We start from the raw sequence: 19,045 nt of genomic DNA on the forward strand, positions 1-19,045 counted from the left end.
GATGGATGGACCCTCCCCTTGAACTCCCATAATGCCTCGTTTGTCTTGATGGAGGATGCAGAGAGGCACGCAGGTGGGTGTGGAAAGACATCCGTTTGCTCTGCCCACTTTTCCCCTGGCCTCGCCTACTGCTGACATGCGGCCGTCAGAAAGTTACTCTGATGGAAATGTGGACCTTGGGTGGAAGCTGGTTCATCCCTGGGTGGGAAGGGAGACAGGGTTGCTAGACCAGGGACAGGACGAAGTAGGCGGTATTATTGAAAAGGGAGGTATTTCACACATCGGCTTGAATGAACCAGCCCATTCTTCGGCCTAGGCTTCTAGTATTTTCCACTGCAACCCTCCCAGGCCATGCAAATGCGAGTAGGAGGCTGGGGTTCTGATTTGCAATTATGATACAGGGCTTTTGTTCATTTACCATTGTTGACTCTGGCAGGCAAGACCAACTGTGGCCCTTTTGTCTGATGGAGCTGCCCAGCTGGTGCACTACTCTTGAATCACATGAATTAACATTTATTTATTTTTTTGTTTAGAGTTGCAATGCATAAGAAATGGTTTTCATTGATGCTTCTCTTGTCCCCTAAAATAATAGACAACACAAGTCCTTAATATAAATGTTGCTGTGACGTTTATTTCCTTCCTTCGTAAAGAATGTGAGAGGTAACCTACAGTTCCCGGGATTCATTAGGGCAGGGGTGGCCAACTTTCAAGACACTGTGATCTACTCACAGAATTAAAAACGGGCAGTGATCTACCCCACTGATCTACCAGTGCTCTACCACAGACGCTGAGTGCTTTAAATATGTGTACATAGCAACTTTTGTGGGGAATCTGAAGGCAGATCTGCTGGGCCCTAGTCTTGACACTCTGTGGACACATCTATTAACCAGTCTGGAGTTTGAGACAAAGTTCTGCATTTTAAAAAATCCTTTCGCTTGCAGTGGGAACCAAGCTGGAAGACTCAGCCCAGCCCAGCCCAGTTCGCTCAAAACAGGCAGTGGTGGAAATCTTGCCGGAGCCAGAAGTCACCACAGTCACAGAGAAAGAGGAAGAAAATCAAACCGTTCCAGTCTTGACAGATGAGAATCCACAAATGGTGCAGATCAGCTGGGCATCCACGCGTGATTTAGCTCTGCAGTGATACTACTTTTCATACTAATTTAAAAGCCCCAAATCGTCACCATCAGCTGCTGATTAAGGGAGCAGGGCTCAGTGAAGTGTTTTCCACTGTAACCAAATGGTGTTTGGGGTCAGCTTGGGGACTAAAATCCCTCCGGCACTTTTCAAAGAAGAACACTGTGTAAGACAGCCTGATTTACAGCCGACCTCAATGCCACAGTCCTTTAATCTAACCTGATCTTGGTCCCATCCACTTCAGTGTGATTGAAGATTGGTTCATTCTAAGTATTCTGGTTTGAATGAAGGCTGTAAATCAGGCGGACCAGGGAGATGCAGGCACTGGCTGATGTTCCAATTGAGGTAGTGGCATAAACAGTCACGAGGTGGCTCATGCGCCATCCAAACACATCAGTGTTTATGTACGGGGAGAAATCCAGCTAGATCAGAGTGGTTGCTTCTATCCCCACTTGTGATTAGAGACAGGAGACCATATTAGAGGATGGGGATGTTGGACGTACCATAGCCCAGTTAGCACAGCCAATGGTCCAGAAGGATGGGATTGCAGTACAGCAGCTGGAGGGGCTCACAGGCTTTCCACCCCAAGTCAGAATCATCCCCATCCTGGCAACTTAATGCTGGATGCAGGGAGGAATATCACTCCAGCTTTTAATAATTATTTCACCTTAGCTATTCAATAAAATTATGCAAGCAATCCAAGGAAGCATTCCCTCCCCAAACTGCTACATTAAGAGGCTGCCATTGTCCCAGGTGTTGGACTACAACTCCCATCACCCCTGACCATGCTGATGGGAGCTGTAATCCACAACATGCAGAAGGCACCATGTTGGCTGTTGCTGCTGTGGCGCTACCACCCTGTTCCAAAGGTATGAGCAGCTGAGAAGTCATTGGAAGCCCCTCAAGAGATCTAGCCAGAACCCCATTAACACCTGTGCCAAGGGATCAGGACGCTGCCTCTTTGAACGTTACAAAAATGTCAACCCTTTGCGTTTTCGAGGGACAAAACCAAAATGACCACCACATTGTAAGTAAATAGTAAAGCCTTTATTTTTGTTTTGTTTTGTTAAGAACAGCATTTTGAAAATAAAATGTCTTTGCCCATGCTTTACAACTTTTTTTGTTTTGTTTTCGTTTTAAATTTCGTATCTTTATGTACAGTCATTATGGTACACATTTGATTGTCTTGAAAACCTTTCCAAAGATGTACAAGATTAAACAGTATGCAACGGTCAGCAGAGTGGGAAAAGGGGACATTATAAAAAATGCACATTAATACATTTAATAAATATATATATTATCAAAAAAAATGAGACTTGGCTCTCATCAGTTAATAAAAGCACCTGCTGTGTAATCTGGTAAGGTGGCAAGAGTAGTCCAATCTGTTCTCTTTTAAATAAAAGCTACATGTGCCTCCAGTTGTACTGCCTTTGGTTAGAACAGAAGCCTCAAGCAGAGTTAAGCCAAGAACGATGCCATTGCCTAGCAGTTAAAGCTAGAATTTTAACACACCTTGTTTATCTAGGACTGCATCCTGCAAGACTGAAGACACAGGATCCTTTGACAAGGGCATCTGTGCCCCTTGAAACCTTCTCCACCATCTTGAAAAGAGATGCTGGAGTGGAAACTACCTCCCAACCTCTGGATCTTCCTTGCACGGGGTGTAAAAAGGGCTGGTGTAGAGCAGGAGAGCCCTTAATCCAGGTGGTGCACTCAGGTTGGCCACCAGCATTCATCTACAGCTCAGGGCTAACGTGTGCCCTCACCAGAGCCACTCCAAGTCAGTGGCTTCAATCCCAAATTTTCATGGGGCTCTGGATGGGGCACATGCCCAAAATTCCATGTATGCACCCACCAGAGCTGCTCAACCGAAGCCAATGGGTACCGTTTTGCTAGTCTTCAAACAGGTGCAGGCTGTTTGCAACTGGAGGACGCAATCCTTTGCACAGTGCAGTGCAAGGTTCACCAACTCTCAATCATTTCTGTGAAATGAGCCAGCCTGGCTCCTCTCACCTGCCAGTGTTCTTAGCCAATGGGCGAAGTCAGAGCCGCTTGGACATCAGGCAGTAGGAATCCCTGCGGTCCTAAAGAGCTGCTGCTTCCCTCTCCTCTTTAATGCACTTTCCCTGCTTCTTCCCTATTTTCCAGGAAGAAATTCAACAGAACAAGCCTCTTCTCCCATGGAAATACAGCCATGGGAAAAGCTTTGCCCTGATTGTACTCTCTAATTCTGTGTGACGCCATGCCTTCCACGACAACCATGTTGTGTTATGTCACACACACCCCGTTGGCAGTCCATTTGTGAAAGGCACCCCCCAGCAATCTCTCAAAATGCAAAATGTGACCCCCTGGTCCAAAAAAGGATAGTGACCCCTGGTGTATTTGCTTAATGGATTGCATTTTTCTTCCAGTTTATGGGGGTGCCACCTAGCTAATCTCAAAAACCAGCATGTCGACAACAGTCTAAGGTGCCTTATAGAACACAATTCTGCCATAACTACTCAAACGTAGGTTTCATGGTATTCAATGGGGTTTACTCTCAGGAAAGTGTGCATAGGGTTGCATCCTAAAATATATATACATATATATTCCTCCCACCCCATTTGAGTGGCATTATTGATTGGCAACAATGGAGAACATAGTAGCTTTTACGCTTCCTAGAGTGAGCTACAGTGAAACCAAATCCCACCCCCCAAGTAGTTGTGCTTACTGTTGTGGAGTTACAGATGCTTTACATTCGTAATCACTTTCCTCAAAAGGCAAAAGTATAAACAACTTCGTTACATTAACAAAAATATAACTTAACATAAAAGTGCCCCTTTTTAAAAAATCAACAAGTGGTGTTTTTTTTTGGGGGGGGGCAGAATCTGACATCACAAGTTACAGACTGACAAAAATATAAATTCATTCCAAAACTAACTTGCTGGGAAAATGAATCAATCCCTTATTTTATTTATTTTATTTTATTAAGGTTTAATCTGCACACCTCCCACCACTATGAAGCAAGGCTCGGGTTGACATGAGTGGTTAAGGGAAGTCCTGTGTTTGCAGGATCCAGCCCTGTCTTTAAGATCCCAAACTGCCATTGACTTAAGGGGAAGCAGGATTGCTAAATCCCTTCTTGTCTAAAAAACAAACAAACAAACATTGAACATCTTAAATTACACTCCTTGAAAGTATTTTTTTTCCTTTAAAGTCAGCCCCCCACCCCCATATAATTAAAAAAAGTAACACCACCAACCCAATTGCTTCCAAAAATATATCAACACTCAGCTGGGAAAAAGAAAATTGTTTTGCCATTTATGCCATGTGCATCTTATGTGTGTGTGTGTGTTTTTTAATAATAGTAGTTTAAGAAAAGTCCATTATTCAAACTGCACTTTTTCCATTTCCCTTAAAATAAAACCCACACATGAAAGATTTTATATAGTGATAAAATGAGACCCAACCTGTTCAAATCTCAATAAAATGCAACACATTTTATTTATACATTGTCTGAATGCATTCACCGTGTGTGGTTCTTTTCTGTTGAGAGCACATAAAGCAACTGTTTGTGCACAACAAAAAAGTTATGCTATTACCTAGTCCGGGGGATGGGGGGACAGGACTTGGTAAGATAATCATGGCAAGAATGGCAATATATACTTTCTTTTAGACTATATAAGTGTGTATCACAAAAATCCTGATCTTGTACCCCTTTTGCTACTAAATAGACCAGCCAGGGTCAATGAGGCTACTCATGGACATTGAAGGCCTAGTTCTCATTGAGGTGAAGGTACTATTTCAGACTGCAGGTAGAACATCTTAATTCATGTCTCTATTTTGGGGCTTTATGCCTCGCCCTTCGCTTCCAACGGGAGCAGCTCGAGGTGGCTGACATGATCTTAAACAACAATGACGATACAGAAAAGAGGCGTTAAAATAATACAATCAAATCATGAATACAACAGCAAGAACAGCATCAATTTTCCACTCCCCACAAAACAACAGAGCAGGAAGACTGAGAGAGATCAAAACTTAAAAGTCCAATGCTTTCCTAAATAAAAGTCTCTCCACCTGATAGCAGGAGAGCTTGAATGAATGGATGGGGCGAAACTTGAGAAGAAGACTCAGTCGTCTGGGTGCTACCAAAGAGAAGGCCCTTTCCTTTGGTCCCATCATCCAAACCTTGGGAAATGAGCTCAGGTAAGGTTTAAGGGCCTTCTCTTCCTAAGAAAGGGGTAATGAATGTGGGGCCCTACGGATGATGTTGGACCATAACAATACCATCATCCCTGATGTTTAGCTACCCTTGCCTTAAGATGGTCTTGGTCCTAAGCCAGAGATTGGGAACTTCTGGCCCACAGGTCAGATTTGACCTGGCAGTGTTCCCAATTTTGCCTGCGAGACTGTTCCTCATGAATCATGGCTGCTTGGCAGACAGCTGACAAGTTACATGACTACACAGGAGCAACCGGGAGCTTGAAATGAGCTCCCGATTGCTCCCTTTGTGGAGCAAGCTACGCTCCCACAGCCCATGAGCTGACAGGCGAGGGGAACGAACCTTGCTCCAATAGTACCAAGTAGCTTCTATTGAAATTTCTGCTAAAACGGAGGAGAGGGAAAGCTTCATTTTAGCCGTGGTGTCAATGGAAATTTTGTGATGAGTGGGATAAACCCTCCCGCCAATCATCTGAGGTCTGGTGACTGACAGGTGGGTTGACTCACAGGAATGGGGACATAAAGATCTGGCCCCCTGCAGCCACCCTGCCCTCAGCCTAATTGGACTTTAGATGTAATAAGCAGCATAATGGATTGTGCCCAGATTCTAACACAGGAAAATGCTTAATACTTTCCCCCATCCAAACTGGGATTATCTTTTTTCACTGCCAATGGTTCTCCAGAAGCTTCAGGCTGGTACAAGAATAAAAGAAAATGACCCCTCAAACTGGCTTCCACAGCTGCTGTGTTTTGAACCACCAACACCTTTTGATCACTCTCCAAGGACAGCCCCACAGGCAGCGTGGAACAGTACTCCAGCCTTGCTATGCCAAACACAGATGTAACCATGGCCAGATTCCAAAAACGGGTGGTGCTGGCACACCAGGAAGAGCAGAGGAAAATTACTTCTGCTTGACGCCACCACCTGAGAACCTAAGAGCAATGCCAGATCTGGGGTGGAGTTCTCCTAATCACAAATGAATAGAATCCCCTGCATATAGAAACATAGCATGGCAGGGTTTTCCCCAACTTGCTGGCTTTCTGAGGGCAAGGAATGTCCATTGCATAGAAGAGTTTTCAATCAAACGAGCCTGCAGCTCCTTACAAGCATTGGAAGAGTGCTCCAGACGCCGCTGAATCCAAACCACCTGATCTATTCCAAACACCTCCAACATCCCTGATTTGTGGCCACCCACCCTTTGCCAGAAAACTGTTGTTAAAAAACCGGTTGTTAAGTCTGAAGTTGTACTACTTCCCAAACAACGAGTTGGTGACCTCAATGAGAACTAGGCCGAAATTAACAAGATGAGGCTTATAGTAAAGAAACCAGGGACATTTCCCAAAGTAAAAATTTAAAAAACCTGTCTTCTTTCCTTTGCAGGATACAGCCTTGCAAAGCTACTCTGTTATGTGGTCTTTATTTTGTTACATTATCATTTATATTCACCATTTGAAAATAGATATATATTAATGAGAACAGATGCAAAAGAATTCCATCCTTCCGCATACTTTGCAACTTCATGTAATGTGTGTGTGTGTGTATGTGTGTGTTTAGAAAAAAAAACACAAGCAAACCTCAATTGCTTTTTTTTCTGCAGGAAAGCAGGGCACAATGCTGGCTTGACTGGAGGATGTGATGGCTGTTCACATGCCCAATATGCGTTCAATGCTAAACAAATGAAGGGATGCTCTGGCGAACATCATTAAAACCATAAAAATGTGAAAAGGCAGGCAGGCACATGGGACCCTCTGGTGAAACAGGGTGGGGAAACAACCACACACTTCGTTCCCAACTCCCACATGAAAATAATCCCATTAGAAAACACACAAAGGAATAAAATCCTCCATAAAAATAAAAAAAAGCACACAAGGAAATGAACAACCCATTGCAGTCAATGAGGCTCCAGTGCTAAACTGGAGTTGGGAGGAGAGTGACGGGGGAATCCAACGTTTTTTTAGTGAACCCTGCCCAAGGGGTGCCTCAATTTTCCTAGATTTCCTGTGTGTCTGGCTCCACTTCTTGGACACACTTAGGAGCTACAATCGCCTTGGCCTGTCCTCTCTCTCCCAACCCCTTCCACACAACACAATTTAATAGCAAGGGCTGCCTTCGACATGGCCGTGTGCAAAAGAGGCGGAGCAAACAGAGCCCCACCCCCTTTCAGTAGGAAGGTTGCTGTGCAACTTCCTAGGGTGCTTCCGGGGGGAAGAGTGGCAGGCCAGCCTCCATGGACCAGCCTGCACTTTCTAAAATAACAAAGTTGGTTCCTCACCCTCATACGGCTGGCCTTAGAAACCCAGTATATACACAGTGGTACTTTCCTTCATTTTTGGAGTGAGAAATGACCTTTAAAAAGGCCTTGTGATGGTCAGGAAACACTATTCTAGATGGATATAATTTTATTTTTTATTTTTCTTACCCTATGACCACTCTCTCCTTTCCAAGATGGCCAGTTAAGTTGTAATAAAGCCTGCCGGGCTGAGAGCAGCGGCAATCTGAATTAAGGACTTTTTTTGTTTTATCCTCTTCATCTCAAAACTTGGATGGCCAGACAAAGGCCATATTTGCCTTGCTTTCTGGTTGCAGCAGAGAGTTGCCTTGCCATTTCTGAACACTGTGTCCCCTTTCTCCCGTTTTTATTTTTGGAAGAGTGCGCTTACGTCTATTTTTAAACTTAGTTTTAGCTTATATTTCACTGCAGAGGTTTTGCTTTTGTGGTTAGCTTATCAATTCAAACGGCGCTCACATTTTTATTTTTATTTTTAAAACAACAACAAGCTATCCAGTCTAGGATCTCCCATGCTCCGTGGATGGGTCCCCTCCTCCCACACTGCTGGTGTCCTGTGCTAGGATTATTCACTCTTCCCTCAGAAAAAAATAAAACAACGCACACTGCCAGGAAATAAAATCTGTCTCTCTCTCTCATCCTCTACAGCCTATAAGCTTTTTCACCAAAGGTGTCTTCCAGTGTAACTTGGTGGAGCAGTTGGAATCTGGAAATAAGGATAATAAAGCCATAACTAAGCATTCTAGACCATTAAGAAATCACTTAAGACAGGCTACATGATACACACAAAAGCACACAGAGCCATCCCAAATTAACACCATGGTCAGTCAGTATGCTAAGGGCTGTAGCCAATGTTAAGTCGTACTCGAGAGTTGGAATTAATGGGCATGATCACTGCTGGTCCGCGACTTTCAGCAGGCCTGCTCTGAATAGGGCTCACTTGGAGACAACCCGAGGGGTTTTTGTAACATCCTCTGCAAAGACCTAGTTGTCAGCGAGGTGGACAACCTCTGGGCTGGATACCCAGGTCCTTCATCCTTTTCTTTATGAACATTATGAAGCAGCATTCTACAGCTGAAGGACAAAATCACCAAATTCTAGCTTCTGAGATCTCCAGCCCTTTCCCATCCCTTCTGGAGAATATTTCAGGGAATGAAATTGGGACCACCAAATTATGATGTCTCCCAAGAAGAAGTGTTCTAGACTAGCCTTCCCCTCAGACATGATAGCTTTCAGTCATGCAGCCTTGAAATGGTACAGGTCAGACTCCAGCTGACTACTTCAGTGAGCTGGGCCAAAGCTTGTATTGGCTGGTACCCACTGGGACTGGCAGGCCAGAAGGCAGGGAAGCCAACAGTAGGTGGCGCTAGAACTAATAGCAGACTCATCCTAGCTTGGTCCCCATCCTCCTACAAGGCCAAATCTGAGACAAGAGGAGGAAGGTGATAGCCAGGGGCACCAGCTGGACCGCTTGTATGTAAGAAGGCAGACAGATGGGAGCTAACTGAGGTCAGTGTATTGGACCAGCTTCCATTGCCCAAAGCACAGGCACCTACAAACGAGGGGAAGAACCTCAACTTTAAAAAATATTTATTGTGGGTGATGAATATTGAGTGAATAAACTGAAACACGCCCCCCACTAGATTTTAGTCTTGTGGTGTGCAAATCTCAGCCTCAATCGTGGCACTTAGCGGATATTTCTAAATCTAACGTTGACTCCTAGGGAAAGGCCACAAAAGCAAACTGCCTCTTTCAGACCTAGTGATGAAAAGCCAGGTTGCAGCCAGTATAATCAATTAAATCGTGGCTTGGGAGGGAGGGAGGGAGGGAGAGGGCAGCTTATTGCAGCTCAGAATGGCATTAGCTCAGAGCAGTATTAGCTGCAGAGAGCCACGCTTGAGCTCCCCCTCCAACTGGTTACATCCTCACAGGGGCAATCTGGCTCCCAGCGGCTCTGTCCAACAGTGTCTCTCCATACACCCCACACCCCGCCAAGTGAACAGGGCTGGCGGCAGGCTGAGGAACAGACCTTACAAACTGATGTTAATATTTGTGCATTTCAAAAAAATAAAAATAAAAAAAGATTGTGTTTAAATCTGCATTATGGTATCAGCAAAAAACCCCAATGATAATAAAAGAAAACAGCCCAACTTGCATGGAACAGAAGCTGGCTCATGAGTAGCCTTTTAAGCAGCATGTATGTAGGCATGGAAATTTTTTTAAAAGTGGGTGGGGGGTTGGATGAGCGTTTTCCTTTCACCAGCAAGCCGGAGAGAGTGAGCGCACACAAAAGCGGCCTATGGAGTTTCTTGGGTGCACTTAAACACACACAATGCAAATGAGATGTAAGGAGGCTGTTTGGCTCCAGATCTCTCTGTAAGCCACTCTCGCAGTGACCTGGCTGCGGATTAAGAGAGCAGCTCGTGTCCCAAGGCCACGCAGACCCGTTTCAGCAAACTCTCTTGTGCGGGCCTCTGTTTGGAGCTGTGCGTTTCTATCAGGAGCTCAGCACAGGCATGGGTGTGTGTGTGTGTCTGTGGAACTATCATAAGGAAAGGTGGTAATGTCCTCAGCGAAAGAGGGCCTTTGTAGGGAAAGTGCTGGCTTTTCAAAAAGGAAACAAAACCCAGATGTGTTTTGCAATTTTTAAAAATAAAAAACCAGACACCTGAATTACTGTTAACGGTGGACACTGAGATATTACTCATTTAAGGGGGGCGGATGGCATTGTTTGGACCAATCCTGAAAAGAACAATCTTAGCAGCAAAAGCTTAAACGGCCCAACAATGTCAGGAAAATTTGGAATTTAAGTCATCTTCTGAAGGACTGCATGCAATACTTATTATTTGAACCGTTCATGTCCCCAGTCTACCTTGCCCCCCTCCCAAATATGCGTAAGCATCCAATTGAATAAAGTTCTGAGTTGAAACCAGAGGTTGGGCATTCACCCTAAAAGGCAGCATCTTCTAGAGTCACATTTTGATACTTACAGTCCCACCATTCAGGACAACTGCCATCTCAGTGGGCTGGTAGACGTTGCTTCTAAAGGGGGCGCCGGGACGGCTACCCAGGCTGCCGTTGCGAAATCCTGCAGTCCGCAAAGCTGTGTGTGGTATATTTTGGGGTGCGGGGTGGGGAGAAAGAAAAGACAGGTGAAAGAAAGATGTTTGCATTCTGGAAAGATGAAAAAGAGAACTGTATCCTGCTTCCCTTACTGGCCCACCAGATGCCTCTAGGATGTCTGTGAGCAGGTTGACATCCTAATGGCCACTGTGGGTGCAAATGGTAGGTGCAACCAAGTGTTGCACCAAGTCCCCATCGAGGATTCCAGCCAACTCCATTCTATTTCAATCCTTGCCAGGTTTTCCACACATACCACCTTCCAGCAACCAGTCAACGTTCTGTGATCACTGACCATGCCCAGTCTTCATTGGGCCATTTCTGGGCTCTGCTACACTCTTGCCTTATTTTCTCCAACTCTAAAGATTTTATGTACCTCTGCAAACCTTTGGGATCTCTGCTCCCGCCCAGAAACCTGCTGATACCTTCCCTCTTTACTACTGTTTTGATTACCTAAGGATCACCTGCACTCACATCCTAAACCTCGGAAAGGAAGGGAATAATACTACCTTTGAGTATTGAAACGGAGAGCATATCCTATCCATGCCATATAATTAAAGCGCATCCAAAGCACATATAAAGCACAAGATGTCCCCCAAAGAATCATGGGATCTGTAGTTTGCTTGGGGTCTGTGAGGGGTAAACTACAGTTCCCAGGATGCTTTGGGGAAAGATGTGCGCTTTAAAGATGCACTTCAAATGTATAATAATAATAATAATAATAATAATAATAATAATAATATATTTATTTATAATGTGGATCTGCCCATCACATGGAAGTACAAAGACTAAAAGGAAAACCTTATTCCTAAACTTAATAGATGGCAACTAGAGATGGGAAAATCTAGTGATTTCAGTTTCTCTCGGTTTCTCATTTTTCCAGTCTTAAATTTAGTTCTTCACATTTCTGCATCAGCTTGCTGTCCATCCATCTCCCAAAAACAATTGTTTACTTTTCATTTTATGAGGTTTTTCATATCGATTTATCTTTCTTATAAAGTACCAGTTCAGAAAGCTACAAAGCTGATAAAGTTACACCACAATTAAATGAAAAGCTGATGAATTTAACTCTACAGAAAAGAGTCGAAGCAATGCAAAACATTGTGAAAGTATTTGCAGTTTCTTTTTTTAAAAAAAAGAAAAATCCTAATAAAAATTCATTAACATTTTATTGTGCATTTCTCCCAATCTACACCATTTTTTTTATATCTGCTCAAGAGAAGTTCTTTCTAATGTTTTACTGAAATCTACCCACCTAAATCTACTTAAGCCCATTAGATAGACTCTTGACTTATATTGATGGCTGGTGCCCATTGGGACTGGTAGGGTGGACTGCTGGAAGACCAACAATAGGGGGAGCCAGAACCAATGGCAGGCAGGGCTAGAGCCTACTTTTGTCTCATCCTCCTCCCTGCTGAACTCTACAAGGGCAACACAGAGGAGGCAGGCAGTTGGAGGATGGCCAGAGAGAGATTGAGGCTGGTGGGGCAGAACTCCATTCACTCTAATGGACCAGCCTCCACTGCTTCTGGGAGAGCAGAGGGCAAATATTTTCCCACTTTGCTGACAGAAGTGCATAACAATCTTGCTTGTTGACTCAGAAGGAAGCCCCACTGTGCTGTCATGCCTAGACAAATGTATATAGTATTACAGATGTTTTAGAAAAGGAAGAGCTCTCAATTTTGGTCACAGCAAAAAAGATGGGAGGTCAGGCAATATTTGGTTTCTCATATCCCATTCCACTGTGAAGCTTCCAATATATTCTATATATGTAGTTATTATATCGCCTTTGTGAAATAACATCTAGCAAGCTTGCTGCAATCTGCAAATTTCAATACAGATGGTGAAAATATTGTCTGACATGAAAGATTCACAAACATTCAGATTTAGGCAGATGTTGGGGAGAGGCTTTCCTTTCCATGTTAATCTGAGTCAAAAACAACAAAGGGGGCAGAGGACAGACACACTTTCCAGACAGCGGTAGTGTACATTTAAATTTACCCACTGATGGGTTCAGTGCAGGTGAACAGCGATTAATCTTCCATGGAATTCTGCCAGTGGGCGCCCATTTGTAATCTGATTGGCTACTCGATTGTAGTGACCTGTAATGTGGTTGGTTCCAGCAGTGTGACCAATTTTCAGTTGTTCCCGATTAGCTAGAATTTTGTGTTACTTCTGTATCAAAGGACAAAGTTAACTGGACAGCCAAAAGATATTAAAATTCTGGACAGCCAAGGACTGCGTACTTCACTGCTAAGCACATCAGAAGGCATTGCACAGCAAGCCCATGGTTCACCTCTTCTGCACCTGGGCAAAAATTACACCCCGGAAAAAATCCCAGCAGCCTCTTACACTAGAAATATAAATCCTCTCTTGCTGGACCATTGATGGGCTATTGAATAAAGAGGATTGCTTTATTTGAGACACCACAGACTCCCTGAACTTCTGATTTTTATTTGGTCACCCCCCTATTTCATTTCTGCACATGGCAACAACTTCTCCTCCTTCACTGCCCTCTTAAACCTGTTATGGATAGTTTGGTGTTTACTGAACACATTTCTGCCTAGGAAAGCTTTCCCTGAGGTGTAACACGGTCATTTATGGAAGATCAATTTAATATTTGATGAAACGTTGCTTTGGCTGTTTTTAGAGTTTGTTCAGATAGCTTTATCATATTAGGAGAATGTGGTATTAGTGTGTGGAAACAGTCCAGTTCCATTGATTCCCCAGGCATGCAGCTCCAGATGGTGGAGATGTCAGGTCTCATCCTGGCACTCAGGCAACTTCACTTGGTCGCCAGTGGCTGATGTTGTTTAATTGTGTCCGACTCTTCGTCACCCCATGGACCAGAGCACGCCAGGCACTTCTGTCTTCCACTGCCTCCCACAGTTTGGTCAAACTCATGCTGGTAGCTTTGAGAACACTGTCCCACCACCTCGTCCTCTGTCGTCCCCTTCTCCTTGTGCCCTCCATCTTTCCCAACATCAGGGTCTTTTCCAGGGAGTCTTCTCTTCTCATGAGGTGGCCAAAGTATTGGAGCCTCAGCTTCACAATCTGTCCTTCCAGTGAGCACTCAGGGCTGATTTCCTTAAGAAAGGATAGGTTTGTTCTTCTTGCAGTCCATGGGACTCTCAAGAGTCTCCTCCAGCACCATAATTCAAGAGCATCAATTCTTCGGTGATCAGCCTTCTTTATGGTCCAGCTCTCACTTCCATACATCACTACTGGGAAAATGCGCCTGACTAATTTGAACACTGGTCCTGATAGAGAGGCCTGGAAGGCCATGTCTGACCCCAGGACCTGAGGTTCCACATCCCAGAGCATCACTGACTAGCACTGGTTCTCCATGGTTTCAGACACAATTCTTCTCAAACTGGAGAAGCCGGGGATCAAACCTGGGACCTTCCAAATGCAAAGCAAATGCTCTACCACTCAGCTATGGGCCTTCATGATACTGAGGTCAGACCACTGGTCCACCTAGGTCTGTATTGTCGGCACTGATGGGTCTCTAGGTCCATCTCTGAGCCCTACGTGGAGCCGCCAGGTTGAGACTCCACCTGGCACCTTCGGCATACAATCCAGATGTTCTACCACTGAGCTGCAGTCCTTCCCAAGGTGCTAGATCTCTACCATCCAATATGTTAAGGAGGAGTGCTAAGTTCTCATTTGTTTCTATGTAGTAAGAATTCAAAGACGATGGGAAAAAAGTAAAGCCAAGGCTTTAGAAGTCAACTTCCAAATGAACCAGAATTCAGCCATGTGACAAAATCAGCAGTCTCTCGTGGGATCTGGGGTGCGGGAAAACCAGCCCCAACAAGCCAGCATCTTCAAAAGCTTTCAAAACTCGCCTGTCATCTCACTACAAACATTTTGACATGGAGCACTCCAAATTCAGAGCTGTGCTGAGGAAACAAAGATTTAAATTGGCGGTGGCTGGTTACTCGCATACTAAACAGCTGAAGAATGCCCTTGCCTCAAACCACCGAGCTGCTGACAGACAGTGTAGACAATACTGAACTAGAAGGATCCCAAGATAGGTTACCACATTAAAACACATTAAACACAGTTGAAAACAACTTATGAGGCCACTTTTTATGTCACCAATCGTTCCAAGGAAAAGAAAAGACACACTTTGTTTTTAGATAGTTGATGTGGCCTTCCAGGGCTTGTTGTACTACAACTCCCATCATCCCTAAGTACTGGCCATGCTGTGTGGGACTAAGAAGAGGTGAATCAATTCTCATAGTGAGAAACACAGGTTAGGCATCACAGGCACTACCACCAAAACAATCACAAAAATAACAAGGCTCTAGTAACCTAATTCTAAGGGAAACCAAACCTAGGATGAGCACTGTAACCCTGAAATTTCTCACTGCTTGGACGTGGGGTGAGCAACAGGGATGATTGGAGAGAATGCCCTAGGAACTCCAAGTTACAGGGAACCAGGCAGAGGGCCTTCTCAGTAGTGGCACCCACCCTGTGGAACGCCCTCCCACCAGATGTCAAAGAGAAGAACAACTACCAGACTTTTAGAAGACATCTGAAGGCAGCCCTCTTTAGGAAAGCTTTTAATGTTTAACAGACTACAGTATTTTAATACAGTGGTACCTCAGGTTAAGAACTTAATTCGTTCTGGAGGTTCGTTCTTAACCTGAAACTGTTCTTAACCTGAGGTACCACTTTAGCTAATGGGGGCTCCCACTGCCGCCGTGCCACCGCACAATTTCTGTTCTCATCCTGAAGCAAAGTTCTTAATCTGAGGTACTATTTTTGGGTTAGCGGACTCTGTAACCTGAAGCGTCTGTAACCCGAGGTACCACTGTACTTTGTTGGAAGCCACCCAGAGTGGTTGGGGAAACCCAGCCAGATGGGTGGGGTATAAATAATAAATTATTATTGTTATTATTATTATTATTATTAATAGGAAGCTGCCAAGCTGTCTCTGTTTGGACAAAACTGTTGCTCCTGCTACATCCTTCATGTCTGAGCAGATGGGATGGAGGGTATGCCTGGATTACTGCATGTGTGTCTCTCTCCTGCGCCTGACAGGATAATCTTTTCACAGCGGGAACAGGCTCCTGCTTGATTAGCCTCGTCCCTTTAAGCTGAATTACATGGCTGTCATCCTTGGCAATCTGGGGCAGTCGCTGCGGGCCTGAGTGGCGCTCAGCTCTCAAAAAGATTGCTCCGTTGCAGACTCCGTCCCCAACCCAAGTGTCCGAAAATTGATACGAGAAGCGAGACGCAGCCCAGTGCTACAGCACAATGCACTGCAAGCAAATGGCCCCATGTTTTATGACTATTACATCAGCATCCAAACTGAGTACTGGGGGCTGCACAAGATGTACAGAACATTTCTCCCCCTTAGACACATGCCTGCCAACATTTCACAACTGTAAAGGAGGAGTCTCTTGCAGTACTCCTCATAAGTAAGGATCGCATCCCAGAATCATCTGGGTGACTCCTGCAGATGCTTTGTTTAGAACAATATGGCTGCTGGCCACTCCAATGTTTATGGGAGAAAATTTGTAGCATGTTGTCCACACCAACAGATACACACCACTATTGTTGATTTTTGAGGATGATGGTGCTTTTTTCCTTATTCACACCAATGACAGGATGTGTTCAGATTGGAAACAGTGTTTGAAATTCGCCAGGCGCCAGGCAAATTTTGCACCTGGCTATGGGCCACTTGTGACCAAGTGAAGATGCCCGGGTGCCAGGATGGCGCCTGATATCTCCATCATCTGGTGGTGCATGTGTGGGGGTCATTGGATCTGTCCTCACACACTAATACCACATCCTGTAGAAACAGGCCAATATTCATGTGGACTGTCCCTGGATAAAGTGACTTTTCTTCTTTAAGGTTCATGTTCTTAACCTAGCTCAAGGGTGTCATCTGAACTAGCCAGATAATCAATCGCAGTCAGTCCATCATTTGGAAAAAAAACAAGACTCTAGAGCTGCCCAGAAATGGCAATTGGACATTTCATTGTGGCGACTGCAACCTTGGTTTACGGAGCCATTTGCCGCCTAGCTTATTTATCAAGAGTTTCCAACACTGAGAAACGTTTTGTGGCTGCAGCCATGTCACTTCCATTCTCTTGTTCATTCAACCGGCAAATGCTGGGAGTTTCAAGTGGGCAAAACAGGGTATCGATAGCGCATTCGCAGGATTCCTGAGGTCAGGCTGCAGGAACTTCTTGAGTTCACTGTTTGGGTCTTAGCTATGGATAACCTCTTGTCAAAAAAGCACGAGGGGGAATGTAAGAACATAAGAAGGACCTGCTGGACCAGGCCCATTACTCATCTGGTCCAGCATCCTGTTACCCTGTTGCCCAGATGCGTCTGGGAAACCCGCAAGCAGGAGGCGAGGATGAGAGGAATCACCCTTCCTGCGGTTCACAGCAACTGGTATTCAATAGCATTACTGCCTTCAATCGTGGAGTATAGTCATCATGCATAGTAGCCATTGATAGGCTTATCCTCCATGAATTTGCCCAATCCTCTTAGAAACGGCACGAAACAGAAGCTGCTTAAAGCACACCCCAAATGCCAGACAAAATGTGGGAAATTGCACAAGGCACCTTCCTCACAAGGGACATATTGCAGAACATATTCCAGGTCTTTCACAAAGGTTGCATTTTTCTGTGATAGAAGAAAAACTGGTTTGATGACTGCAGTATTCCGGAATAGTGATAAAATGATGCAATACGGGGGGGGGGATCCCAAACAGTTATAGAGCTGCTAACGGTACATCTGGAAGGGCCCCAGGATGCTGGACTCTTGGCCTGATCCAGCAAGGCCCTGCTGATGTTCTTATTACAGCCTGAACAATGTCCTCCCAATGCCCATTTCACAGCCTTCAAAACTTCTCTGCCTGCTTTATGTACAGCAGGAATCCATTTATTCTGTAATAACCTGACCTGCTCTATCTTTTCCAATGCAAGGATGTGCTCATAACCAATCACAAATGTTTCCTTTTCTTTCCGTACCTTGTTAGAATATTGAACCCCACACCAGAGCTGGTTGCTCTTGCCACCTTACAGCTCAGAAACAGCATTCGGAAACATTTAGCCTCCCAAAAGTCAGTAGCACAGAGCATAAGGCAAGCTATCCTAGCTGTAGCATATAACCTGGTCACAGAATTTGAGGAGGGGGAAAGTGTTATACTATAAGGAAACATAAAAACCCACAAAATACGCTATGATGTGACTGCATTTGGAATATGTTGCAAAATTCTGGTCACCTCACCTCAAAAGCCGTGTTCAAAATTAGCCAGGCTCCAGGCGCATTTTGCTTTCAACCACTTGTGACAAAGCGAAGATGCCTGGGTGCCAGGATGGCACTTGACATCTCCACCATCTGGGGATCATTGGATCTGGACTGTTTTCACATACTCCTACCCCATCCTGTAGAATTCCATCAGTTATATTTCATCTGCACTATCGGAATGAGTCTCTGGAACCAAATTGCTTTTTCTGTGCAGCCTGAGCAGGAGCAGTCACCATTAAGAAAAGGACGTTGGAATAGGCCAATATATATGTGGGCTCTCCCTGGATCAATTGACTTTTCTTCTCCGAGTTCTCAAAGCTCTTTTCTTTTTTTTTCTTTTTTTGGAATATTTTTTATTAGGAATTTCAACATAACAATTTATCAAAAACATATCAACTTCCTTTCCCCACATTTCCCCCCTCCCCCCTCCCCCAAAAAGAAAAACCCACCCACTCCCCCCCCCAGCTCCTTTCTCTGGTTTTTCAGCACATGTTGTTCTCTGCATATTATAGAATTGTAAAGATCCTTAATTTATCTATCTATATATTACCAATAAGAAGTTTGTAAATGTTTATTCAAAACCTGCCAAGGAGTCCAGTTCATTTTGTTGTTTCTTTAAGTACTTTGTAAAAGGTTCCCATTCTTCTTTAAAGAGTTCTCAAAGCTCTTAACCTAGCTCAAGGTTGTCATCTGAACTAGTCAGATGTTTAATCAATCACAGTCAGTCCATCATTTGAAAAATAAAGACTTTAGAGCCATCTTGCCTCCAAATAGCAACTAGATAATCCATTTTGCCGACGGCAACTTTGGTTTACGGAGTCATTTGCTGCCTAGCTTATATATCAGAGTTTCCAACATTGCTTGTCATTCTAACACACCAGGACTAGCCACACCAGCGGCAACCGGCAGAATTGTCTCACCCAACTAGATGCCGTCTCAGTGATCACTACACGTGAACTATAAATATTATGCACCCACCACCCATTTAACTACAAAAATGTAAGTTCTAGTGGATCTGCAACATCCCT

General features: G+C 44.4%; 4 protein-coding genes across 5 annotated transcripts in view; 2 read left to right on the forward strand and 2 right to left on the reverse strand.

The window, feature by feature from the left end:
• IQCK (IQ motif containing K) overlaps nt 1–5,180 on the forward strand; it is a 37,159-nt gene extending 31,979 nt beyond the window's left edge. Inside the window, exon 9 of the mRNA XM_081840176.1 lies at nt 942–5,180. Within this exon, the coding sequence (XP_081696302.1) occupies nt 942–1,141 (200 nt within the window). The 3' untranslated portion in view covers nt 1,142–5,180. The remainder of the gene's footprint in view (nt 1–941) is intronic.
• The window catches only part of UMOD (uromodulin), a 293,482-nt gene that overhangs the window by 103,975 nt on the left and 170,462 nt on the right, over nt 1–19,045 (reverse strand). The window lies entirely within an intron of this gene.
• LOC309329170 (acyl-coenzyme A synthetase ACSM5, mitochondrial-like) overlaps nt 1–19,045 on the forward strand; it is a 267,701-nt gene that overhangs the window by 18,679 nt on the left and 229,977 nt on the right. The window lies entirely within an intron of this gene.
• The window catches only part of GPRC5B (G protein-coupled receptor class C group 5 member B), a 30,628-nt gene continuing 13,742 nt past the window's right edge, over nt 2,160–19,045 (reverse strand). For both annotated transcript variants that reach the window (XM_081839957.1, XM_081839956.1), the window contains exons 3-4: nt 10,613–10,725; nt 2,160–8,328 (exon numbers count right to left, since the gene is read on the reverse strand). In XM_081839957.1, the coding sequence (XP_081696083.1) occupies nt 8,284–8,328; nt 10,613–10,725 (158 nt within the window). In that variant the 3' untranslated portion in view covers nt 2,160–8,283. The remainder of the gene's footprint in view (nt 8,329–10,612; nt 10,726–19,045) is intronic.

Source organism: Podarcis erhardii, assembly GCF_964252035.2.
Source record: "Podarcis erhardii genome assembly, chromosome: 14".
Classification (NCBI taxonomy): Eukaryota; Metazoa; Chordata; class Lepidosauria; order Squamata; family Lacertidae; genus Podarcis; species Podarcis erhardii.